Source organism: Anser anser (genome assembly GCF_964211835.1).
Source record: "Anser anser genome assembly, chromosome: 4".
NCBI classification, from domain to species: domain Eukaryota; kingdom Metazoa; phylum Chordata; class Aves; order Anseriformes; family Anatidae; genus Anser; species Anser anser.
The window spans coordinates 72,020,889-72,046,129 of NC_139724.1; the positions used below are offsets into that span (position 1 = coordinate 72,020,889).

At 35.4% G+C, this 25,241-nt stretch overlaps 1 protein-coding gene across 1 annotated transcript; it reads left to right on the forward strand.

The window, feature by feature from the left end:
• Positions 1–105: 105 nt before the first annotated feature.
• RNF212 (ring finger protein 212) lies at positions 106–23,866 on the forward strand. The gene is made up of 12 exons (XM_083832757.1): positions 106–753; positions 2,297–2,358; positions 6,308–6,382; positions 9,656–9,712; positions 14,275–14,333; positions 15,551–15,615; positions 15,705–15,774; positions 16,575–16,620; positions 17,884–17,947; positions 19,781–19,850; positions 20,631–20,827; positions 22,193–23,866. Exons 1-12 carry the CDS (start codon positions 642–644, stop codon positions 22,228–22,230), a joined length of 915 nt encoding a protein of 304 aa, XP_083688883.1. The 5' UTR covers positions 106–641; the 3' UTR covers positions 22,231–23,866.
• Positions 23,867–25,241: the final 1,375 nt, after the last annotated feature.

Genomic DNA, 25,241 nt, shown 5'->3' on the forward strand with positions numbered 1-25,241 from the left:
AAGTAGGCCAGTAGGGGAATTTTCCTTAAATTTTCAAGGGAAATCTGCAATCTTTGTTTGTTATCTGAAAAAATGAAAATCCAAATGCTTCTATTTGCCTTCTGTTCCCCACCAAAGGAAGCAACAACAAACCTTCCTTACATTAATAACTTTCCCAAATCAGGAAAAGAGGGAAAAAAGAAGAAAAGAGGAAAGAAACTCCACTGTTTTCCACATGTCCTGACAGCAGCACCTGTTACACAACCGTCTCTGTGAGGAGAGCTGGCTCATGGCGAAGCACCCACCTGCAGCCCTGGTGGTTGGCACAGTTTGGTCACCTGTGTGGGGAAGAGAAGGAAACCTCACAGAGGGGATCTCCTCCGCGGGCACCCTCTCCAGTTTGGTAGCAAAAGGCCACAGAAATCCTGTGTTTTTTTGTTTGTTTGTTTGTTTTTGGAGTGAGGGTCAAATCCTGCCTCCTCCAGGTCCCACGCTGGGTGGGGAAGGGGTGCTGCCACCCCTCACCTCAGGGCCCTGAGGCTCCTCAAGCCGGAAGGGACGCGGCAGAGGCAGGCCTGTAGGCCTCGACCCAGGGTGGCAAGGAGGGACAGCGTCTGCTTCAACCACCCGCTCCCTGCTGGCCCCTCCTGCCCCTCTGCTGCATGGCTGTCCGAGTCTTTTGCAATGCCTGCTTCTGCGAGCCCCGCAAGGCCACCCCACGGTTCCTCTTCACCAGCTGCGGCCATGTTATCTGTGAGCTCTGCTTCCAGAAAGGTAATGGCTGCCACAGGCTGGGCTCCCTGCTTCAGCTCATCAGGCAGCGCTGGCGTGCCTGGGCCATTAGCACTTCCTACTCACTATGGAAAAAAGAAAGGCCTTTCGTTTTGTTGACCTAATGTTATGGATAAACCTTTTCAGTTGTTTTTCTTTAAATAGTAAAAGCAACCTGTGAATGCTTCCGGATGAATCTGGCTGGAGCAGTCGGATTTTGAGAACAAACCTTGGATGCTGAAAACTGGAAGCTTTATTAAAAGCTGAGTCCCAGTGCTTATGATCCATGTCTGCATTGTGAAAAACAAAACAAAAAAGTGAGCGAGCAATTTGCAAAACATAAGATTAGTATTTTGAGCACAGATTTTGATATTAGTCTGAAGACATTTTGAATATCAGTATTGCTACCGAAACACTAGAAAAATTCGTTAGGGTTAGAAGGATTGTATGTGATGTTTTGATGCTTTTATGTGTTTTATGCAATTCCTGAGCCATATTCTGGGACTTCTGTGATTTTCTTACATGAGGATCTGTGGAAAAAACATAGGGGAATATAGCAGTTTCTTGTCAGAAGAAAAAAATAGCAGGCAAGCTTTAATGCTTTTTCCTTTGAGATCATGTTAAATGCCCTGCTTTTGGTAACTGCACACTGAAAAAGTGATACATCTATATTTCAGAATTAAAAACAAATCTTTTAACTAAATGTTTTTGCACTTTTGCTGTAGAGGAAAGAGGATCATAAAAAGCCATCTCTAAATACAATTTGCAGACTCCTAGAGCATGAACCACTGTTTTCCTTTTGGTTGTTAATATCCTTTAGCAAAAAAAAATCCCCGAGAAACTATTTTTTCTGTGAACTCAATAATAATGATAATGAAATGTATTTCCTCTTTAAAGATGTTTATGAACATTGATCTTTAGAACCCTTAGAAAGAGAGCATAAAATAAAATTATCAGATTTATTGCAGCCATATGCATTTACAAGAAATAGTTGCTAATATATTTGCAAATAATCAAAGAGATTTAAAAAATGATGAAGTTTTAAAAAGTGAGGTGATTAATTTTTTCACTAGCAAAAATCACAAGGTAAGATTATTAATTCTTTGAAGTTAAAGTTTCACATATTTTATAGAGAGAGCAAGACAGTCCCAACCTAAAAAGTCATATATCTGGTTGGCTCTAACTCATTAGTGCTCTTAAGCATGCATTTAATTAAACCAGGCAAGTAGTCCTATTTAAATCAAAGGAACTAAAAGTCACCTGCATTCAGTGACACTAATGATATTCATTAAATCATTTACATGAATACTTACTTGCAGAATTAAGACCAGATGACATTCACACACATTTTTCCTGTGCAACTGTGCGCTAGTCATCGTAGAATCGAATTCTTTATTCATGTTTATTTGCATTTCTTATATCACCTTCACATTCCTTCAATAAGCTCCAAACAAAGGTTTCAGATTCTAGGCCTCATATTCTATTAAAAATGTATTCAATAGCTATTCTGTTTGATGTACATTTTAACTGTGTCTTTACCTTACAGGCAAAAAAGATGAATGTTTGATCTGCAGAACTCCTTGTCGTACAATATTCCTTTCAAAAGAGGTAAATGAAGCTTTAGTACTATTGTGTTATAGTAATCTGTGGTTTGCTTAACAGCTAAATTATTTGCATTACAAAATACTTCCCATTTGTTTGCCCACTGTGACTTGAATTTACTGATGATCGTTTGGTAGACTTAGATACTTTTCACTATACAGTTTTTAGCTTTACTGGTTTTCAAAGGAAAGCTTGTGTAGACTCTTTACACCCTCTTAGTCTGTTGTACTGTAAATCACTCTGACCTTTTCAAGGAATATAAGTGGCTTCCGTGTAACATGAGTGACTACTGTCAAAATGTGGAAAATGTTGTTTGTACATCAGAGAAAGTGGACTGCAATGAATTAACTTATGTAATGGACTGAAGCAAAAATCTGTGTAGGGGCCCATCAATGTTTTCAAGTGTGTTGGTCTTTTTTCTAAATTTTCTCTTTTGCTTGTTTTCCTCATGGCCATGTGATTGAGAGATGATCTGGGGTATTTATAGAAATTCTTGTTATTTACTAGAGAATTAATAGCTTTTAGTTCTTTTTCTTAGGAGATCATTAAAAAGATTTAATTTTCTCATTTCTCCCAGGAACCATCTTCTCCTTATCTGATTTCGTAAATGGGCTTTGAAAACAGTTATATTTTCCTAGACTGACACCTGCCTAAGAGACAAATCTACCTTACAAGGGTAGAAGAGAAGTACTCAGAGCATTCAGTACAGATAAAACATCAGTCATACAAGGCTATAAGGCAATCATGCATATGAACTGGAGGATAATTTGGGACTAACCCTGAACAGGTGACCTTAGAGAAGGGCATGATTCCTCTAGCTGTGTTCAAAACTGAGTTGGTGTACATCTAAATACATATGCTACATTACATGCTGTATATAAAGAAAATTAAAATACTGTTACACTGTATTTCACATCTGTAAACAAAGAACCTTGCAGAACTGAGACGGGGTGAAGAAGGCAATTCTATCTAGAAGTAAAACATTACAGCAAAACAGTAAAATGCTAATGTAATAAAAAGGAACAATGAACATTGCAATCAAATAAAACAAACAAAAAAACCTTCATAGAACCTCCAAAGGAGGCGTTTTAATTATCTTTCAGTATCAGCCTACTCCAGTGTAAGTTTCATTATCAATTTCAGTCACAGGGTTGACTGAAACACAATTTAGGTTGTCAGGAGCCTCTGGAGGTCATCTTGTCCAGCCCCTTGCTCAAAACAAAGCTAACTTCTAGGTTAGATCAGTCTTAAATTGCAGCATATCAAGAGAACTTGATAATTTAGTTCAAAAATACTGAAGGAATTTAAAATCGTAATGGTTGTGATACTAACAAAAAAATTAGATGTTTCATTAGAACCTGCCATTGCTCTGGAGGGCTGGAAGGAAGCAAATTATCATATTCTTTAAAAAAGACATTAATGATGATTACTTAGCCTTGATTAAGAACAGATAAAATGATTGGAATGTTAATTAAAGATGCATAGAAAAAAAGTCATATGGCTCTATAATTCAGGAACCTGAGTGGAAATATACCTGGTAACCTTTATGAGCTTGATGCTGTGGCAGAATTCCCAATGAGTAGGAGGTCCTGCAAATGTGTTACAACTCCTTATTAAATCGTATATTGGGGTAATCAACAACTACACATTGAATATTCTCATCTTTACATTAATGCATACTTGTCACCTTTATATTTTCCTTCCTTGTCTCATGGTCCCCACTTGCTTTTTCCCAGAGGATGGTTCAGTGTTCTGATAAATCAGAATCTCACTGTTCATTATTTCAGAATACCGTGTTAACATCTGCTACTCCTCCATGCAAATAAAATCTAAACAGTTTTCTACAATCCTTTATTTTAAAGAGTTTATAAATCAGCAATGAAGCTCATGGGATTTTTATTTCCTTCAGGATCTAATAGGGACTCAAAACCAAGGTCGTTGCTTTGTTAGGACTCTGAATAACTTTCTAGAGCTGCCTCCTGTGAACACATTTTAAAGGCACCAAAATTTTGTCTTGCTCGTATTTTCTTTACTCGTATGCAATAGTTTAGAGTGTGCTATTGGTCTATCTGCTTTTCTCTTTCTCAGCGAGCCAATTCACCCTTTTGGAACCTTTTGAAAGCTTTGGCTACTGTCAACTAAATTCAAAGAGCAGAGAAAGTTTCAAATACAAATAAATTTCTCCTGTGAGTTCTATGAAAATTGGTAGCTGGGCAAAGCAAGGAAAGCAGTGTAGTTCTCATGGTGAGAGAAATGCAAAATCAGCTCATCAGTAAGTAGCAGGGCATTTGGCAGCCACACGTACAGTAACCAACAGAGTGTGCAACACAGAGTAACCAACAGTGTGTGCCATTGCTGCTCAGCTGGATTGCTGTACACGACGTAGAAGTAGATATCAAAATATGAGGAACAAAAGATATAAATCTGCTGCAAATGTGGGTTATTAATTTAGCCCCTCACATAATTATTTTTCATATATGTGAATATTAACTTTATTTTGCTATCAAAAATATAAAATAAAAGTACACATTAAAAATAGGTTTGGGAAGTGAAGCTGTTACATAGTCATGGTTATTTGACTTTACACTAGTATTATACTACTTCTGGACTAAATAAAAGTATTGTCTCTCTACAGGTTTGTTCATTTCTAAATAGAGCAAAGTCTAATTCTTTTTAATTTCAATGTAATTTTTTTATTTAAGTAGTAGAGCTTAACTTTCTAGTTTCTTGGTAGCTTAGAAGAACTGCAGTTTCATTCATAGGTGGTCAGCTTCTTCTTTACTTAAATAATTCACCTTTCTTTTATTTTTCAAAATTTTAAACTTTCTAGGATTCCTTGGAACTTCTAGTATTAGTTTGCATTTTACCTGCAACAGTTTCGGTTCTGTTTTTGTATTGGCTTTTAAAAGGTTGTTCCTTACATGAAGGGCGTCTATTTTCTGGTACAGTCCTGCCTCATGATCTAAGTACGTTGGGATTGTTTTTGCCGTTTTAGATTCCTCATTTTCCTCATTTTGTTACAGTAGAAATCTTGTAAGGTTCTCCCATGAAGAATCTTGAAATGTGATCACTGATTACTATCACTCTGTAATATTTTAACTGAGTACTATAACTAGCATAAGTATGTTGAGGGAGTAATTTGTTTGTATTTTCTTATGACTAAATTAAGTCAGACCTATTCTGGATTAAAGCAACAGTTAACTAACTACATTGCTTTACAGGTTTGAATAGATGTCCAAATGTCACTATCAATTTTAAATTCACTTTGCATTTTGTAGCATTTCTCTCTCAGCACAAATAAAAAATATATCTTTATTACAGTGATAGCTTAGCTACAGAACACTTTCTCTCCATTTTTTTTAAACACAAGTGCATTTTTTTAAAATGCAAGTTGCCATTTGCAAATCCATACCATGTTCTCTGAATAAAGCCTCAATCAGAAAATATCTGATAAATTCAACTATCATTGTAGGGCTTTTTTTCTTATGCTAGGATGGCATTCTTCTGCCTGACAGGCAGGAGAGAGAAAGGGCCATTTCAAAAAAGGCCTTTGAGCCAAAACCAATGATAAGGTGTATCCATGTGGCTAGGGATGGAGAGAGCCAAAAAGCCCAGAAAGGGCCTGCAGGAAACCTGACTGTTGGTCTGAGGGCAGTGTCTCCTGCAGGGCAGCACAACATCTTCCTTGAATGTCTTCTGCGAATTGTTACTGTCTTTCTTACAATAAATGTATTTGTGTCTAATATAGTTAAACAAAAGCACAAAGCTTTCCAGATATTTAATACAGGAAATAAAACTGAACTTGTTTTCAGTTTCCATATTATCCTACTCCTGATCTGTCCATTTTTGGTTTATGTACATCATTCAATTTAAGGAACACTTCACAAAATGCTTTGTTTAATATAGCTTGCAAAAAAAAAAGTACTAACCTTGGTATACTTTCTTTTCCTGCTAGACAAATCCTGATATTCAGTCACTGTTCATGGGAATAGATACATTATGCAAGAAATATTCAAAAGAAATAACACAGGTGAATCACTCTTAAAACATTTTTACTATATAAAATAATCAGAAACTTCTACTGATTTTTATGTAAGTGTGGAAAAATGTGTGAATGAATGTTTGAAAATGAATGTATGATTGTTACTGTCTTCACTTCTTTAATTTCACAGTTTCAAAGTTCTTAGGAAGCATAAATTATTCATCATGTTCTCTGCTTAGGTTTTCAAACTCTCTCTGAGGACCACTAGTTCTGGTTATTTCAGTGGTGTAGAATCACTTTCAATGCCATGAAATGAAAAATTAGATCTGCCAGAATCTTAAACAGGCCCAGACAATATACAGTAATTATGGCAATAAAAAGTTACACAGTGAAAACCTGAGCTAGCTAAAGCCCTAAGATGAATGCTCCCTCCTTTTTTTTTTCCTTCTTTTCTTCTTTAAAAAAAAAAGAAAAAAAGGAAATAGTGAGAGAGTAAACAAAGATTCCTGATCTCAAAACCTAGGTTTTACTAAAAATAATAACAATATAATTCCTAAAATGTGAAAACAAACCCTGATCTGCCTTCTTAGACGGATACAATAAAAGATTTCAAGGTAAATTTTCTCCCTGCCTTCATTAAACTCTGGACAGGTTCCTTTCTTTCACTCTTAGTTTCCAGTCCATGAACTTCAGTAATTCTCTGGGTTAAACAAATACATAGAAACTCCCACTGTCTTCTCATTTTCTCTATCTCTTCAGCTTGTCTTTGCAACTGGTTCGCATCCTTGTCCCTCTTATTGAACATTTCAGTGGCAGCCTCAGCCGCTCTAGGCTGGACTGTAAGTAGTACATCCTTCCTCAACTGAGCTGCAGCCTCCATTTGTTTTCACCTCCTTTGTGCTGGTACTTGTTTGGTCTTGCGGTGAGCTTGCTGATCCAGTAGAAAATTAACAAAGTAAAGATCACCTCTTCCCTTCATCTTAGGAATCTCCTCATTGACCATGGTGATTGTAGGGTTCATATTTGCTCTATTCTGACTTTGCCAAAGTTGAGCATGGTCCCTTTCCTCAACAATCATCTTCTGAAGATCCACAGCTGACACAAAGGTAAATGAGATGCCTTCCTGTGTCCTTTCAGACACACACTTTTTAGCAACATTTACAAAGATGAGCAGTTATTATGTAAACTGAACAAATTCAGACAGCTATCTTGCCAATCACACCTGAATATAAACTTCTGTAATGTGCCAAAGAAAGGAAAAGTAGGACATGATACCAAAAGTCTAAGGTGGGTTTTCTGTAGCTTGAGTTAACCCTTAGGAAACAGGGAAATGTAAAATCTGGAAAGCATTAAGAAATGGCCAGAACTTCCACCAGCATCAAAAGACTTTAAGAAAAAGCTTGTTCTATGTTAGGACAAAGGTTTATCCAACATAATATTTTTGTCACAGCAGCCGGTGCTTAGGATAGCATATGAGAGCAAGACTGCTGTGCAGTGATAAGTCTTCAGAACAGGATCCTACTGTTTAACTGTTTGTTGCGAAGGGATTTCTCAAGGTGGCATGATGCCGTTGCATTCAAAAGCTTTTGGTGGATATTTTTCCCCATGTGACTGTCAAGTTGTTTTCTGAATATTTAGCATTTATCACCTAATATGGAAAGGAGGTTCACAGGTTACACACTTTGTGATGATCATTTCATTTTTTCAGGTTTTAGCTTGCTACTTGTTAGTTTTGTTTGATTTCTTGCATCCCATGCAAGAAGAAAAAGCAACTGTTCCTATGTACTCTATCTGTGCTGTTCATTAGTTTTAGACTGCTAACACATCCCTTCTTCAGCTGTCTCTTTTTCAGACACGAAGACTCGTAATCCATGCAGTCATTCTTTGTACTGATGCTATTAAATACCTCTGATTAATCTGAACTGTTTCCAGATGTGCTATATCTTTTCTGAGACGTTAAGAAGACTCAGAATACAGTGTCATAGTGCATGCTTACAGTGAAATAATGATGTTGCCTATACTATTCCTTTTTTAACCACTCCTAAGATCTGGTTTCCTTTTTTGACAGATACTGAGCACTGAACTGACATTTTCAGAGATCGCTCTTTTATATACCCAAGAACCCATTTCTAGGTGGTGGGAGCCAGCTCACAGCCCATTACTTTATGAATAAATGTAGATATTTTTGTTCTGCTCTGTATATCACTTCACACTATCTAGACTGAACTGCAGTTACTCAGCCATTCAGTCTCATAAAATTGCTCTGAATTTCTTTACTGCATGAACTTAATTTCATTAACATGATTAATGTAGTATCATCAGCAAACTTTGCTATTATAATATTAATAATAGCTTTGCTAGTCACCTTCTTCTGGAGGTCATGTATAAACATGCTGAACAGCACAGGACCCAGTCTGGGTATTTGTGGAAATTCTCTGATGATCTCCTTCAGCTGTGTTAAACCAGTGTTTTACTTGCCAGGACAGCATGTTGGGAATTCTTATTGTTCCTTTTTGGCTGTTTCTTCTATCAGTTCTTCTGAAGACGCTTCTGATCTTTTGATGAGCATCGAATGGAAATCTCCCAGACTCTTCTACAGTCAACCAGAAGTAACCATTTCAGTTAGCAATTCCACTGTGGGTTTATCTTCTCTGAGTATTTCTTTTTGGTTGCCTTTGGACCTACACATTTTCTGGCATTTTTCTTGCTCCTAAGAGGTCAGAAGAAAGATTTATTAGTAAGTTTCTGCCTATTGTAATTTGTTCATCAAACTCTTGTCTTGCTTACCTTTTTTCTTTTTACTTTTAACCTGTAATAGTTTATGATCCTCATTTGGACACAACAAGAAGTGCTTACACACCACTGGACAGTGTATCTAACAATTAGTTTTTTAATTAACAAGATATTTTACAAGGCAAGTTATAATTGCCAGTAAGATGCATTAATTTTTATGTTGCCATTAATTTTGTGTATTTGGTTAACATTAGTGACTAAGAAACATTTCAGGTAAACTGCCTTTCCAATTTCTTTACCTTATTATTGAACAGTGTTAAAATACAAATTCAGTGAAATAAATCTACCACTAGGTCATACTAAATTAATTTATAAGACTTTCCGTGTCAGTGATAACTTGGACTTTGAATGCTTTTTTGGAAGAGGATTTAAAGAGTTATATAAAGGAAATGTTAAATACTTATTGAAATATAGAAAAATGTGTGCTGTGAAGTAGTTCTTCTTCACTACTTTTTTTTTTGCTGAAGTTACATGAATGTAATTAGACAAAGCTTGATATAACCGTATAACTAAACATTTTACTTTTAGATTTCAGAATTTCAGGAAAAAAATCGTGAGCATTTATTAGCATACCACAGAAAAAAGGTAAAACTAATTGTGATTTTTATTTTTTTTGTTGGCTATGTTTGCCTTATTACTTTGGTTAAGTTTTAGAAAATACATTCACCTTTTATTGGAATACTTAGAATTATCAGGCTTGTCACCTTTCTGTCATTATAAATATCAGTTTTTAATTGTTTAAAATATGTGAGGACTTTATTAATTATAGTTTGATAAGATGGCTGCTAGTTGTGGGGTGACTGAGATTAAATGAGGAGTCAAAAAATTGGGAGGGAAGAAACTAACTCACTGTATGGAGGTGAAAGTGAAAGAGGCAGAGAGAGATTGCTACAAAGATGATAAGCCTAAAGAAAAAGAAGTCTAGAGCTGACAAACTAAATGAAAAGCTTGAACAGTATGAAAGAAGATTAAAGGCTAGTACCCTGAATCAGGGATAGTTTGATGGGGAGAGAAATAGAATATATCAGCCTCAGGAACAGGTACTGAATTCATGTCTATGTCTCTTGCTTTGCAGGTTGGAAAGAAATCCAACATTTCTTTTTGATTTCTGAGCTAATTCCAAATATTTGCAAAAATAGATGGCTGTTTCATTTATTTCTAAGGGCATGGCCAGCTATCTTACTAAGAGCTACTTGACAGTACTGGTGGATCAGCACTTCAGTAGGGGCCCTAAGTATGAAATGATAGAGGCAAACTCATATAGCTGTGCAACTTGACTCTTGTGTGAGAAGAGCATATGATATGGTCCCCATGGACAGAAGAGCTTGTAAACTTAAGTGCTTTCAGGTCCATTCTCCCCTTGTTTCATGATGGTTTTTTGAGATCAGTCCTGGTGTACTGTGGAGTGGGTGTTTCTTTCAAGATCCAGTCCTGCTTTCAAGGGCAGGCCATGGAGGAATCCTGACTTTGTGGTCCCTTATAACCTATTATAGTGACTCCAGATGGTAAAGCTCAGACCTATAGACAAAATAAAATAAAGCTCTTACTAGATTTCTACATAAATTAAAATGATATCTCCAAGGAATCTTTGGAGATTTTTTAATGCTTTTTTATGATTACTTTCTCAGTTAATTGCTGTTAAGATACTCATTCACCAGTGGTTGTAAAGCACCAAAGAAGATTGCTTGACCTAAAGAAGATGTTCAGGTGCCAGGGTAGAGACAGCTGAAAGTTTGGCTGGTTGCTATTTCAATGGCACACTGTTTAGGGTGCTTTTGTTGTTGTTTTGTCCATTTCATTTAATTATTTTAAAACTACTTTCATTGTTTCTGGGTGAGAAGATGCTAATTGTCTTAAACATCCTATCTGAAGCAATGGCTAGCATTGGTGAAGCTGTTTTGGTGGCGAAATGTTTTGACAGTGAGGGTGAGGTGAGCAAGGATTAGAAGAATTTCCCTTTGTGATCATACAACCATCCCCTTTCTACGAATTTCAGTTAGCAATGCTCCCTCTTTCAAGGCTACTGATGGGGAGTCTGAAGTGGCTAGGGAAGGGTAGATCACAGCTGGCAGAGGCACTTGGGATGGCAGAGTGGGAATAGATGCTCACACTCGGGTTTACAATCTCCATTGAGGCTTCCTGACACTGGCTTTGAGATGAGGTGAGTGGGAAAAAGATGGAGCAAGAATGATTTACAGCATTAACAGTTTGGTAAATGGCAATGACTCCTGGGAAACTAAGGAAGCACATGTCTCCCCTTTGACACAAGTGATTCTTCCTGCCACCCTCCTCTCCATGGGCCTTGGCCTCTGGGAAAGGCAGAGTACTGCATAAGGGAATTCACAAAAGGGGGTTCTCATGCTTGCCTATTTTGTTTGTGGTCCCTTTCCTTATTTCTAGTCTGTCATCCTTTCCACTGTCAGCCAACAGGTCTGATGACCTTGATAAAAGCTTTGTTGCTGTTCCTGTGAGTTTCAGAGATACTGGGTTGCAGATGATGGCATGTGGTGTGGATACTTGATGTCTGTATTCCTGACAAGTCTGGCCCCCGTGTTCTGCAAGAACTGAGAAATACTAAAAAGCACATAGCTGTTCACTTTCTTTAAGACATTTTATTATTAAAATGATGCAGTCCTAGAGACTGGTATGGTAAAGTACATTCTTCCTGACATCTGTACTGCTCACTCTCTTAATCAAACCTAACTTTCATTAGAAAAAAAAGAAAGAATATATATATATATATAAACCAAACAGATCCTACATATGTTAGATTTTTATCTTTGATCTGTTGTGCAGTTTCACACCTGCAAAAGCACATAATATCTCCCACAAACAGTGTGATCTTATAAAGGAGGAAATGTTTTAAAAGAATTAAAAAAAATATTGTGAAGGCATGAAACTTTAACAAGAAAATGTATAACTTGTCTTCAAATCAAAATATAATAGTGTGAAGTAGCAGAGATCCGAAGTCACACAGGAAATTGAGGATAAAATGCAAATGCAGTATGGAGGCTATTGAATAAAATTTTACATCCTACATAATAATTATGTATGATCATGTAATGCATAACTGTAAAAAATACACATAGTAGGGAGTTAGCCTAATATTCTTTGGACTCTTTAATTTTGCAAGCTGGTAACCTTCTTTAATTATTTTTTGGTTGTGTCTATAAAATAATAGGAAATACTCTTCACATAATCTTAGTACAAATAGATACTGCTAAGAACTGAATACATTTTGAATCCGTAATGGGAAATATGGGCATACAGTATTTGGTGTTTTGGAAATATTGTTATTAGTATCTTTTCCAGGTGATTACATACTAAATGCACTAAAACTTTTGTGTCTTCAATGATTCTATGATTGTATGATTCTAGGTTGGAAAAGACCTTCAAGATCTCCAAGTCTAACCATCATCCTGACCTACCAAGTCCCAGCACCAAACCATGACCCTCAGTGCCATGTCCACACACCTCCTAAATACCTCCAGGGATGGGAACTCCACCACTTCCCTGGGCAGCCCATCCCAATGCTTCCTTCTTTGTGAAGAAATTCTTCCTAATGTCCAGTCTTAACCTTGCCTGGTGCAACTTGAGGCCATTTCCTCATGTCCTATCACTTGTTACCTGAGGAAGGAGACTGACACTGTCCTCACTGCAGCCTCCGTTCAGGTAGCTGTAGAGAGCAATGAGGTTTTACCTCAGCTTCCTCTTCTCCATATTGAACAACCCCAGTTCCCTCAGTCACTCCTCCTAGATCTTATTTTCTAGTCCCTTCACCAGCTTTGTTGCTCGCTGTTGTTCTCTTTACTGTATTCCAGCAACTCAGTATCCTTCTTGTAGCAAGGGGCCCAAAAGTGAACACAATATTCAAGGTGCTTTTTCACCAAAGGGACAAACACTTTCCTAGTCCTGCTAGCCATGCTATTTCTGTTGCAAGCCAGGATGCTCTTGGTCTTGATGACCACCTGGACACAGTGATGGACATGCTGTTGAGCAGCACCCCCAGGTCCTTTACTGATGGGCAGCTTTCCAGCCATTCTTCCCCAAGCCTATACCACTGCAGAGGGTTGTAATGACCCAAGTGCCAACCCATCATTTAGCCTTGTTGAATATCATGCGTTTGGACTCAGCCCATCGAACTAACTTACCCAGATCCCTCTACACAGCTTTTCTATCCTCAGGCAGATCAACACTCCTGCCTAACTTGGTACCATGTGCACACTTGGAGGTTGCACTCAATTCTCTCATCCAGATCATTGATAAAAGTATTAAACAAAACTGACCCCAAGAATGAGCCCTGGGGGATGCCACTGGTGACTGGTCACCAACTGAGTTGAGCTCCATTCACCACGACTCTTTGGCCCAGCCATCCAGTCAGTTCTTTCCCCAGCCAACTGTACACCTGTCCAAGCTCAGAGCAGCCAGATTGCCCAGGAGAATACAGTAGGAGACAGTGTCAAATGCTTTACTAAAATTGAGGTAAACAATATCTGCAGCCTTTACCTCCTCTACTAAGCAGGTCATCTTGTCATAGAAGAAGATCAGGTTAGTCAGGCATGACCTGCCTTTCATAAACACGTGCTGGCTGCTTCTGATCACTTGTATGTGCGTTATGATGGCGCACAAGATGATCTGCTCCATCACCTGCTGAGGGACTGAGGTCAGACTGACAGGCCTGTAACTCTCTGGATCCTCCTTCCTGCCCCTCTTGTAGATTGGAGTCACGTTTGTCAGCCTACAGTCAACTGGGACCTCCCTGCTTAGCCAAGACTGCTAGTAAATTATTGAAAGTGGCTTAGTGAGCGTAGCGTATCAGATATGGAAGAGAGAAAGAAAAATAGAAGTAAACTATTTTAAGCACTTTTCTTGGTATTCATTTATCCAGTATTACACTTTTTAAGAAAAGATAATCAAACTAAGTCTGTAGCTGCTAAAAAGCAGCTTATCTTTTTCAGACTGGCTGGGTAATGCATCCATATAACAGCTACAATCTTACCTCATTGTACCTAGTAAGTCTGGAATAACAATTATACCTAGGATTAAAAGCAATAAGACACAACCTTTCAACACTTTAGAATGCTAGTTTTATGAAAATGAAGTTGTATATCATACAAAGAGAGCTTGTTTAAATCTTTATGTCACAGAGAATAAAGCTGGAAGAATCTCTCAGGAAAGCAACACAACAAATGCATCAGATACAATGGTAAGAGGTTTAATGCAGTGAAAGTAAATGACAAATATTCTTTGTAATCAGACTACAGTAGATTTCACTGTTAAACAATAAAAAATTGCTTTGTTTGCCTTTCTCTTATATATCATGTTGTATAAATAGAAGAATAATATTTTTGCAGAGGTGAATGAGCAATGATTTGTGTCATCAGGTTCATTTTCTTCACGTTAATCAAGCCTGTCAGGAAGGAATCCTTTCAAATCAGTAGCTACTCTAAAAAACTTCAAAAAATACTGGAAAATTACTTGACAGGCTTCGTTTGCTTTAGAGTTCTTGGTGTTTAGTTACAATGTTGTACTCCCTGTAGATCCATCTTCTTCAGAGGAGCCCCTCTCCATAATGTCACTTTTATGAATACCAGTGAATAAGGATCCTGAAATCTCCTTGACAAGACAGTTCACGAACCCAGCAATTTAATTGCAAATTTTTTTTTTTTTTTAGGCTTTCTTTTGACTATGACATGCAAATAGTACTGCATTATGTTCTCTTATGGTGCTCTTGTGTAATGTAACTGAGAGAAACACAGTTTAAAGTAACTAGGTATATGGTGGATTATCATAGTCTATATGTTTTTATCCACTGTCTCATTTTCCTTGTCTGCATCTCAAATTAACAGCACCTTGGTTATACCAACTACAGAATTCTTACTGGATTTCAGACTTTCACAGAATTCTACCAAAACAGTGTGACCTAGGGGTTCTCCTTGCATGGCCAGTAGACATGTTCTTCCTATTTATGGTTATTGGGAAAATCTCCATTTTACATAGCTGTTGGTGAATAGCATAAGTGTGCCAACATTCCCTTTGAAAACTCGATTTTTTAAAGTTGGGGAAATATATACATCACGGTGAAGATTTTTGTCACAACTGTAGTAAATATCTGTTGTAAAAATCTGTTTCACTATCTGTTGTTCCATAAAATTGCCATGTTGTTCCATACAGTCTTGTTCCATGAAAAGCCATGTTATCTTAAATTGATATTGTTAGGCATGCAGTGACTTGATACAGACTAATAGAGAAGATGAATTTAATAGCTTCTCAAATGTATTGCTTATTTTGCTTCACGGCAAAGAGTGTTATGTTACTATGTAACTATTAATGGATACAGTACTTTGATATTGACCAGTTAGAAAAATGAATTAACCAAAACATCTTTCAATTTACATCCTTTTTTTTTTTTTCCACTTTTAGTATGAAACCTCCTCAACAAACTACTCCACTGCCATTTGCCAGTACAAGTAGAAACCCACTTTCCAGTAAGAAGTGCTGTTTTAAGATATTAACTATGGAATACGTATCACTGGATATAGCAATGTTCTAATATTAAATTTATTAATAACTTTAGTTCCTTCAAGAAGACCGAATGGCTACTCTTTATGTTCTCTTCAACCTAGTCATCCTTCCACTTCTGAAACGTAGGTGGAAATCAATTGATTTTCAATGAAAATCTTAACAATGACAACATACTAACACCTTATACACAAAGCCATTTCTTTTACAGTGAGTTTAAAATGATTTTTGCTTTTTTGTTTCTGTAAACTCTGTCAGCATAAAAGAAGTGGGGATATCTACTCTAGTGTACATAACAGCTAGTTGTCTAGATTGCCTTTGTGCTCACTAGAAAAAAAAATCTGAGACATGATGCACCTTATTCGAAAGATTTTCTGGATAGATAGATTGATTAATTGGTGAGTAACTCTTCCCTTTAACTGTAGTGGAAATCTAAATGACTTGTACAGACAGCTATGTTTACATTGTAGTTGTCTAAAGTTAGATGGGATGAGCTCCTTTAAGGCATTCAGTGCTCATAAAACGTTAAATAAATTAAACATGCAGCTTCCTGAAGCTAAGAGACTTCTTTTCCTGTGACTAATTCATTAGAAAAAAAAAAAAATCAGAATGCCCTTATTGTGTAGACAAGTGATAAATGTGTATATATTTATATGTAGATTTAAATATAAGAATAATGTTAATCATAAAAAAAAAAAGTTTTCTGTAAATGTCTAAATCAAAGCTCAGAATCAATTAATGTATTTTTCTTACCTCTAGAGGGTTTTGGAACACGTTCTATATACTTATATGTGTTATGTGTTAGACATTATGTTTTTGTATTATTAGTCAAATATAACAAAAGAACATAACACAATGTTAGTCATTATAAAGAATTTGTTATTTTTAATTACAATGTCATACTTATTTTGACCTTTATTGTAAGAATGGAGTCAATGGAGATTGATCCTTTACCTTCGCCAATGAGGAAGGTAAGGTTTCTTTTGTATATATCTATGTATTAAATATGTACTCGCATGCTTTTGGATTCTCCAGTCCTTTTAATACTGTAGAAAAAGACCACCACTTCCCCCCTACCTCCAATTCAAACCAATTCTTATGTAAATGCTAATTTCAACTATGGCTGATGTTTAGAAGTCAGATAATCCCCAGAATGGAACAAAATGGAAAGAAAAACTCAACACCATTTTCTAAAATTCTATTCTCCACATGCCATATCACAGAATCACAGAATAGTTGAGGTTGTAAAGGACCTCTAGAGGTCATCTTGTCCAACCCCCATGTTCAAGCAGGGCCACCTAGACCCAGCTGTCCAGGACTATGTCCAGACAGCTTATACAGAGTTTTAACCTTCTGTTGGTAAATTAAATGACAAATTCTTGAAATCTCACAATGTTTTCATTAAAAAAGTGTTCTAACTGTTTTCAAGAGAAATGTTACTAATAGATGAACTTGGTCTAGTGGAATGTGTCTCTGCCTATGGCAGGGGGGTTGGAATTTGATGGTCTTTAAGGTCCCTTCCAACCCAAATAATTCTATGATTCTATGAAACGAATTTGGGATTAAATTTAATTTTTAATATGTTAAAGACTGGAAATGTTTGTAAGACCAGACCTCGTGCAGATGGCTCCAGTGCAAATCTACGCTAGCATCCCAGGATTTGCTTTATAACCTATGGATAAGTTATATCAATTATACCTATGAATATAGGTATAACCTATGGATTATTATGAGTTATTTATCTCATTTTAAAGTATATTCATTCCTCTTCCTTGACTATAAAGAGCATTTAAGGGGATCAGACTAGATGTAGATGCTTTCATTTGAGATATCTGAAATTAAAGAGGTAAATCACTTGGCACCCTTGGCACTCTGATTTTCCAAGCATTCCTTAAATTCCATTTATGATGGGTAAAAGTGTTTTTAAAGCACATACTATGATAGTCATTTTGTTTCACCTTTCATAAACATTTTGTTTGCTGCTTGACCAGGTGATCATGCTGCAGGCTTTGTACCTGGGCATTACAAGTGTATTACTATCTTAATTACTAATAATTTATTACAGTAACTTAATTCTAAGGTTTTATTTCCTGGCATTTTAGTTCCATGAACAAACCTGGTTGTAGAGAGTGGCAGAAATCTTCAGGTTTCTAGTCCTGAAAACTGTAAAACTGTTGCTTAAAATACCTTAATAATTAATGTACACTATAATTAATACTATACTATTCATTTAGCCTGAGACAGGGACGGTTCCAATAAGATTATCGTTAATAACTCCACCTCAGGATGGACGTATGGGTACGTAAGACTAAAGTTTGTAACTGGAAAAAAAAATGTATTTCTTTAAGAGGGTTAAAAAATTTAAATCCATACATTAGCAATTTACTGAGCAAACTTGAATTGTGTTGAGTTGTAAGGAATTTACCATATAGACATCAGTCCAGCAGATGGGAAGTAGTTAAAAATGAAGAATGAAATAAGTCTTCCCCGTACTTACCTACCCAGTTCTGTGAATAATTTCTTGTAACCAAAGTGATATTTGCTGAGCAACCGTAGTCAACATTTGCAAAGAAAATACTGTATTGTTGTGTATGGTTGAAGAGAACATAGGTACTTGCAATATGTGTTGGCCCGCCGCTAGCCTTCACGATTATACTGGTTTATAGCTACCAGAGGTTAACATTGTCCACAAAATCATGTTAAAAATCACTTGAGGAAAAGAGAGGAAACTAAATTTTCTAGGAAACTAGAAAAATATCTTGTAACAGAAATAAGGCAATTAATTTTAATTACATTAGAATTTCTTCATGTGAGGTGATTATTTTTTTAGGCATGATATCACTCTATTAGGGTAGAAGACATTTTATCTGCCCGTACTGCCTTTCGTTCCTTGGCTGTTGCAGAGCTTGGGTAACTCTTTGGCAGCCTTCGTGTAAAAAGACATGAATGGCAGCCTATTGAAATACTGCAATTTCTTTGGGCATTGTTTATTTGTGAGGAGTTTCCCTGAATTTCCAGTGCTTTGCAGGTCTATCATTTATGTGTCCCTACTATTCTCAGTTTTACATTCAGCATGCTTCTGTAGTAGTCTATTCTCAGGCACTCTTACAGCTGGCTCCTGTAGTTAAGAGCCACATACGGAACTTCTAGCACTCATATTTTTTCATGGTGTAAAAGGCCTGAAACAAGGATAAATGCAATTGAAATGCAGTTGTAATATAATTACAATGAAGGACTAAAAATTAATTTTTCTATATTGCATTTCATTTATATGTTCAGATCCTTCCTAAATGCATGTTTGCCTATTAAATTACTAATTTATTAATTAAAAAGATATCCAGAGTCTACATAATTTTTGCGTGTGTGTCTAAATATAAATAGATATTTAATTAGATAGTAAAATTATAAGACAGTTATGTGCTCAGCGCATTTCAGAATCAACCCGGAAAGTTTTGCAGTGGATAAACTTCATGAATCAAAGCATACTTGCAAAAGTAAGGGCGAGTAGAAACAATGATGCAATGGTAAACTAAGGAAGGTTTCTTTATAGGAGATCAATGGGGCAAAAAGCAATAGCTGAAGAAGTGGAATACTTCCGAACTATTGTATTAATCTAATCAGTGAGAGAATGTGAAAGAAATCAAAATATCTGTATTAAACTTGGAAAAGATTTGAAGGAATGGTGCAATATGATGTCTTTGTGATAGCTAAGTTCTATGTAGGGATTAATCTATTGCGACTAAAGACAGTTTTTCACCTTTACCATCACTGGAGTGCTGTTGAGTAGTTCTGATAGTTTTCACTTCTGCTGGAGCTTCTTCCAGCAAGCGGTACTGGAAGACAACGCATGCTTCAGTAATGCCTTGTTTGTGCTAAATCCCCTCCAAAACTGAATTAATTTTAGGGCTATTTTTATCATTTCTGAAGTGACATGTTGACTTCATTTAGTCAACAATTCCTTATCTTTCATTTTCTATTGTATTTTTGCACCATTTTTCATTCTTAAATAAACCGATCACGAATTTGTGCCAGATAATGCTATTAAGGTATTAATCCTTGTTACCGAAGTGATCTCTAAAATAAAGAAGGTAATTAATTTTGGTCCTGTTTTCAAAAATGTAATTCTGACAGGTAGTGTATCGTACAGAAGTTCTCAGTCAGCTGGAATAACATCAAGTCAAAATAAAGCAGGATCTACAAGGTAATTAAAAACCTTTTAAAGATGTTACAGTCTCTCATGAGATACTGAATTGGACTCTTGCCTGGCCTTTATGAATCTGCACATTTAAAGGCTACATTCTATATCTGAAGAAATGTTACTGTGTAAGTTAGCTGTCACCTATATGAATTTGTTTATTGTTGGAAGGTTATATTTTGAAATTACTTTCTTAAAAATGTGCAGAGGTAATCTGAGTTTTTGTAACTGTGGACATATGCAGTCATGATACTTCTATACAAATGGAGGTAATTTTATACTAAGGAAGTGGAACAGCCTCTCTGTAACTCTTCTGAAAGTCAAAAATGACAACATGGTATCTACACAACAGCTGTTCTCTGAATAACTTGAACATCCTTATGCTGTGTGTCACATTTTTTCAGGTTTTCCATCTAAATAATGAAAATGTCTCAATCTGTGAGAACTGTTACCATCAAAAAAAGCTTAAAATGGTTTTCAGTAAAAAGTACTCTTGTAGTCTATAGTTATTAATCCCAGTGTACTTCTCTAGCATAAATTTAATATTTATGTAACATAATATTCCTTATATAACTATATAACTTATAATTATAACTTAGTATATAACTTATAACTTATATAACTATATTTCTTATATAACTAAAAATCAGATAAGGAATCTATAGAACACAAGAAAGTATAGTATTTTTAATTAAAATGTGAAAAATATGAAATTAAAGGGTTTTGAAATCTCTTGTTCTGAGAAAGGAGCATCAAATCTTATCCATGAATTAATTTCATTAATAGATCCACGCCTATAAGCCTACCACATAATGGATATTCACTTATATCACCATCTGGATCACAATGCAGTAGAAGGGGATCGTGGACTGCTTCTGATTTCAGAACCCCTCCATTGTATCCACTTACATCACCTTCCCCACAATCATCTATAACAAGACATCCTATCACCATCTCTGGAATTCTACAAAGACAACACTTAGGCAAGTATATATTATCAAAAGCAAGTATATTTTATCAAATATCAACATTTATCATTTTTTCCTGAAAAATATCAGCATAACATATGTTTATTACTAATTTCCTGGAGAACAGTAAATAAGTATTTTAGTATGGTATAATTTATTTCTTATTTACTGTTCTCCAGTAAATAATATAGTAGGATAACAGTAAATAAGAAATAAATTACGCAAGACTAAAATTATATTTGAAAATTGGAAGTAGACTATTAGCAAAATATGAAAAAAATTATATTTATGATCAGTGTTTAGCCTTAGCCGTTTGTTAAAATAGAGTATCTGCTGTGAAAATATGTTGTTGCTTCACCCCTCAATACTATTTTCAGAGGTTTAAATTTGATTATTTCCTTAATTGTTTTCTAGAAAAATAGCATTTCTAAATAATTTGGCAAATCTAATCTTGCAGCAAGTCTCAAGTAAAGAGCAGAGAAAAGAAAAGCATTAGTGGTAGAAGTACAGTGACTCGGTAGTCACAGCAAAACAGATCATCAATGGGAATCAATATCTGAAAGTTACAGTAAAAAAAGGAATTACTCTAGGGTAATTGTTGCAGCACAAAGCTAGCAAAAGTAGTTACATAGAGACCAGCCTAAGAGGCGTGTAGGTAGGAGATTAATTTGGGCAGATTAATTATTTGTATTGCAAAGTTTACATCACAAGTGATAACTTATTTACATTAATTCTTCTGTAAAGAATTTTTTAGTCTTAATTTGTAAATGTAACCTTTCTATTCTAGGAATAACACATGCCAAGCAATTTTGAGCTCATAGATAAGCTGTTCTCTAGATATAAAGAAAAATCATGAAACCAAAATAAAGATGTTTCAAGAAATTCACTCATATTCAAATTATGAATGCCCATAGACAGTGAAAGTTTACCTCGTAATTGTTTTGAATCTGGAATTGCTGCATCTGAAATGAGCCCGATAGGTTCTGTAAATAATGGAGTATAAATCTACATTAATAAAACAAGCAGCTATATGGAACTTCAGTATTGCTTTTCTTTGAGCTGTATGTTTACCAGCTAATTGTGGTTCAGATGCAGAACAATAATATTTACTTTGGACATTCGCTTGTGTAGCTGAAGTTGAAATATGGCATATTCTCCTACAAAAAGAGAAATCTGGTTATATTAGTTACATAAAAAGGAGCATATTTAGATTCATAAAAAAACTGTATAAAAGTTCTCATGAAAATGTACGTTTTGTATTTTTAAATTTTGCTATTTTTTACTTTCCCTTTTCCTTGACTAAGTTCCCAAAATAATTTACATGAATAAAGTTTTCCTTTAGACTTATTAAAAATATTTATATTTGTATTTTTATTATAGGATCAGCTAATTTTGGAGGACATACATCAGAAAGATAAGCAAACATCTGTGATTTGTTTTGTTCGATAAGCATCTGGAAAAACTGTATGGATATCAAAGTATTTGTAATTTCTATAAAATATCAAACTGGCATAAAAGAGCTAACTATCCAGTATGAATAATGTATTTAAAACATTGCTGGTCTTGCTGATTACCATCTACAGTAACATTAAGCAAGAGTACAAAAAGCTCTGGCTTTTTTTAGAAATTTTTGTTTAAAATATATTGTAAAAATAAACAGCCTTTATTAACTGTGTTAAGACAATTGTTTGCTTTTATATTTAATGAACACGTCTTTCTGTGAATGCAGTGAACTGCAGCAGAACTCTGTTTTTAAGTAGTTGTACCTGTATATATGAGCCCCACTCCTGAAAAAAAAAAAAATTTAATTTATGGACATTTGTTTCCAGAAATCTAAATTTGGGTTCTTATTAGACAGATCACCTTTTGTTTGCACTGTTGAAAAGGGTATGGCTTGAGGGATATTACCTTCTAGTAGGCTCTGCCAAGCTCAAAGCAGCATGCCACACTCTGAGCAGCTTACCATTTGACTTAGGTAATATCTTCCCAAAATGCGATGAAATGGGGGAACTGGTATGAACGTGCCAGTGACTGCCTTTACTCACATACAAGAATAGCAACTTGGTGTTCCGAACTGAGGGTGCCAGAATGCCACCTTTTTCTTTTGAGAATAACTCTTCCATTGAAATTCCCATCATTACTGTGTATATCTGGCAAAATTTTGGTATGAATGACTAAACAAATACGCACCTTTGTTTTGTTTTGGCCCTAACTTTACCTGGTCTGTTTTAAAAATAGTTAAACTACAAGCTGTTTTTTGAGATCAAGTCCACTAAGTAAATGATACATCTTCTTTTGGGTTAAAATGTTTTGCTTGACCTAAAATAAAAGCTAAAACAGGAAGTGGTATATAAAAGTGGTTTTTAGTTTGTTTTGCTGAAGCAGAATGCTAATTCACCCAGAAAACAGAAGTGTGAATGATTGCTCTTCCTGTTTCTGAATTTGATTTAATCATTCTGATGTTTCCACTGCAAAGTCACTACATTGGGTTTAAGTATGCCACTCAAAAGAGAGTAAAACAGATGGAGAAATACCAGGCTTGTGAACATGCATGGACCAGGGATTTCAATAGCCAATTTTAAGCTTCATATTTCCCTTATTTCACTGGAAAGCTGTTAAATAAGTAATTGCTTTTACTTTTTTACCATGGGACAGTTTGTGTGTTTTCTCCTCCCCAGTGTTATTATACTTCAATTTGTAGATGGGATTTCAAAATAAATTACTTTTCAAGTAATATTCTGTTTGAAAATTTTAGTTTTACTATACCAGAGACACATACAAGTAAAGGAGTAAGGCATAACTTTTTCAAATTCCTACTCTCCTCTAGTTCAAAATGAGCTAGAATAGCTTGAAAAAATGAGGCTAGTAAAATACAATTGCCAGCTTCCATTATAATTGTGCCCCAATGGTTTTCTATTTGGTTGGATCACAGGAAGGTACTATTTCAAATTTCTGTTTTATCACACTGCAGAGTCATCAGCCAAGATTGCAAAGTCAGATTATAGCTTTCATAGCTTTTATGGTTGCTGAAAATTACATGCCACAATCAGTTGAAATATCTGGATTTTATTTCATTTTATTTTGTCGTTGTTGTTTTGTTTTGCTTTGTTTTGTTTTCCTGTAATTTGTACGGTTGTAAAGGAAGACAGAATTTGAAGTTGATAAAGTTACAAAGTTGTCTTTATAAATGAGACTTGACTGAAGAGTCACTGGAAAGAATCATATAGGAAAGAGTCATATATGCTTTCAGAGACACTAGTTTGACAAAATTAACAATAATAAAAAATGCATGCTGTCATTCAAACATGAATAAGTACACCCACAGAGCAGAATGATTTCTATATTGCTGCTAACCAGAAGGATTTGCACACAATTCAGTAATGATCTTGATGATTCTTGTAGTCTTCACCACTTTTCTGTGGTAAAAGCTTTGCTTAGGTAGAGCACGTTTTGTGTCTGTTGGTTGAGAAGAGGACTTGGAACATCTCATCAAAGATATATGATATAAAAATAGGTATTTATATAAATGTTCTTCTGCTTCGTACTACTTCCTTGTATCTGATAATATCTTCTACTTAAAAGGCACTACCTAATCTATTTGAAGCCACAGTTCAATCCTGAAGGAAAAACAAACAAACAAAAACACACACAAAAAAATACAACTCATCTTTGGAGATTTTGCAGTTTTGAAATGTATTTTGATGAGAAAATGGATTGTCATTTCAGTCAAAAATAAATTACATAAAATCTGCACATATTGAACAGAAATGCCTCTGAGTGACACTCTCTTGCATCTCAGTTCAGGTAAAATGAAAATTCAAAACCACAAATTAATGAAGTTATAGTGTGAAAATTATGAAACTTATATCTAAGTGATTTTCATATCATACAAAATAATTTCTAGAAAAAAAAAATAAGAAAAAAGCCATGTCAGTAATCACTTTGCCAAGTTCAATGCCTTTACCATTTGCATACACACAAAAAATAGTTGAAAAATACTTAATTCAGCATCTTCTATGTATTCATCTCTTAGGCATCCCTCTTCAATGATTTTTTTCTCGCTTTGATGATAATTTATTTACCCTCCTTTAATCTTAAAGAAAATTTGCAGTACACTAATGATACACCAGAGGGTGCTAACCTACCTCTAAACAAATTTTAGTCACCACTCCTGGGTAAATGGAGTAAAACCTGTACTGTTTTGGCCTTTACAATTTGGAATTTATGTAGAAATGCTACAGAAAAAGAAAGGAAACAAAGAGATGTGTGAGTCTTAAGATAAAATATCAGAAAAGTATCTGAAGATGAAAAAAAGAGAGGGACTTGAATGAACTATACTGACAGTTATTACAGTCATTCAGATACAGTATTCCACAAATACATGGAAGGTAATAATAATGGAAGCAGAGATTAGTCACGCTGGTGGAGT

Bases quoted from the DNA above. Each gene is read 5' to 3' on its own strand.
- RNF212 (XM_083832757.1), top strand. From the start codon at position 642: ATGGCTGTCCGAGTCTTTTGCAATGCCTGCTTCTGCGAGCCCCGCAAG. The intron at 754-2,296 runs GTAATGGCTGCC...TTTACCTTACAG, and splicing joins TGAGCTCTGCTTCCAGAAAG to GCAAAAAAGATGAATGTTTG. The intron at 6,383-9,655 runs GTGAATCACTCT...TTTTACTTTTAG, and splicing joins ATTCAAAAGAAATAACACAG to ATTTCAGAATTTCAGGAAAA.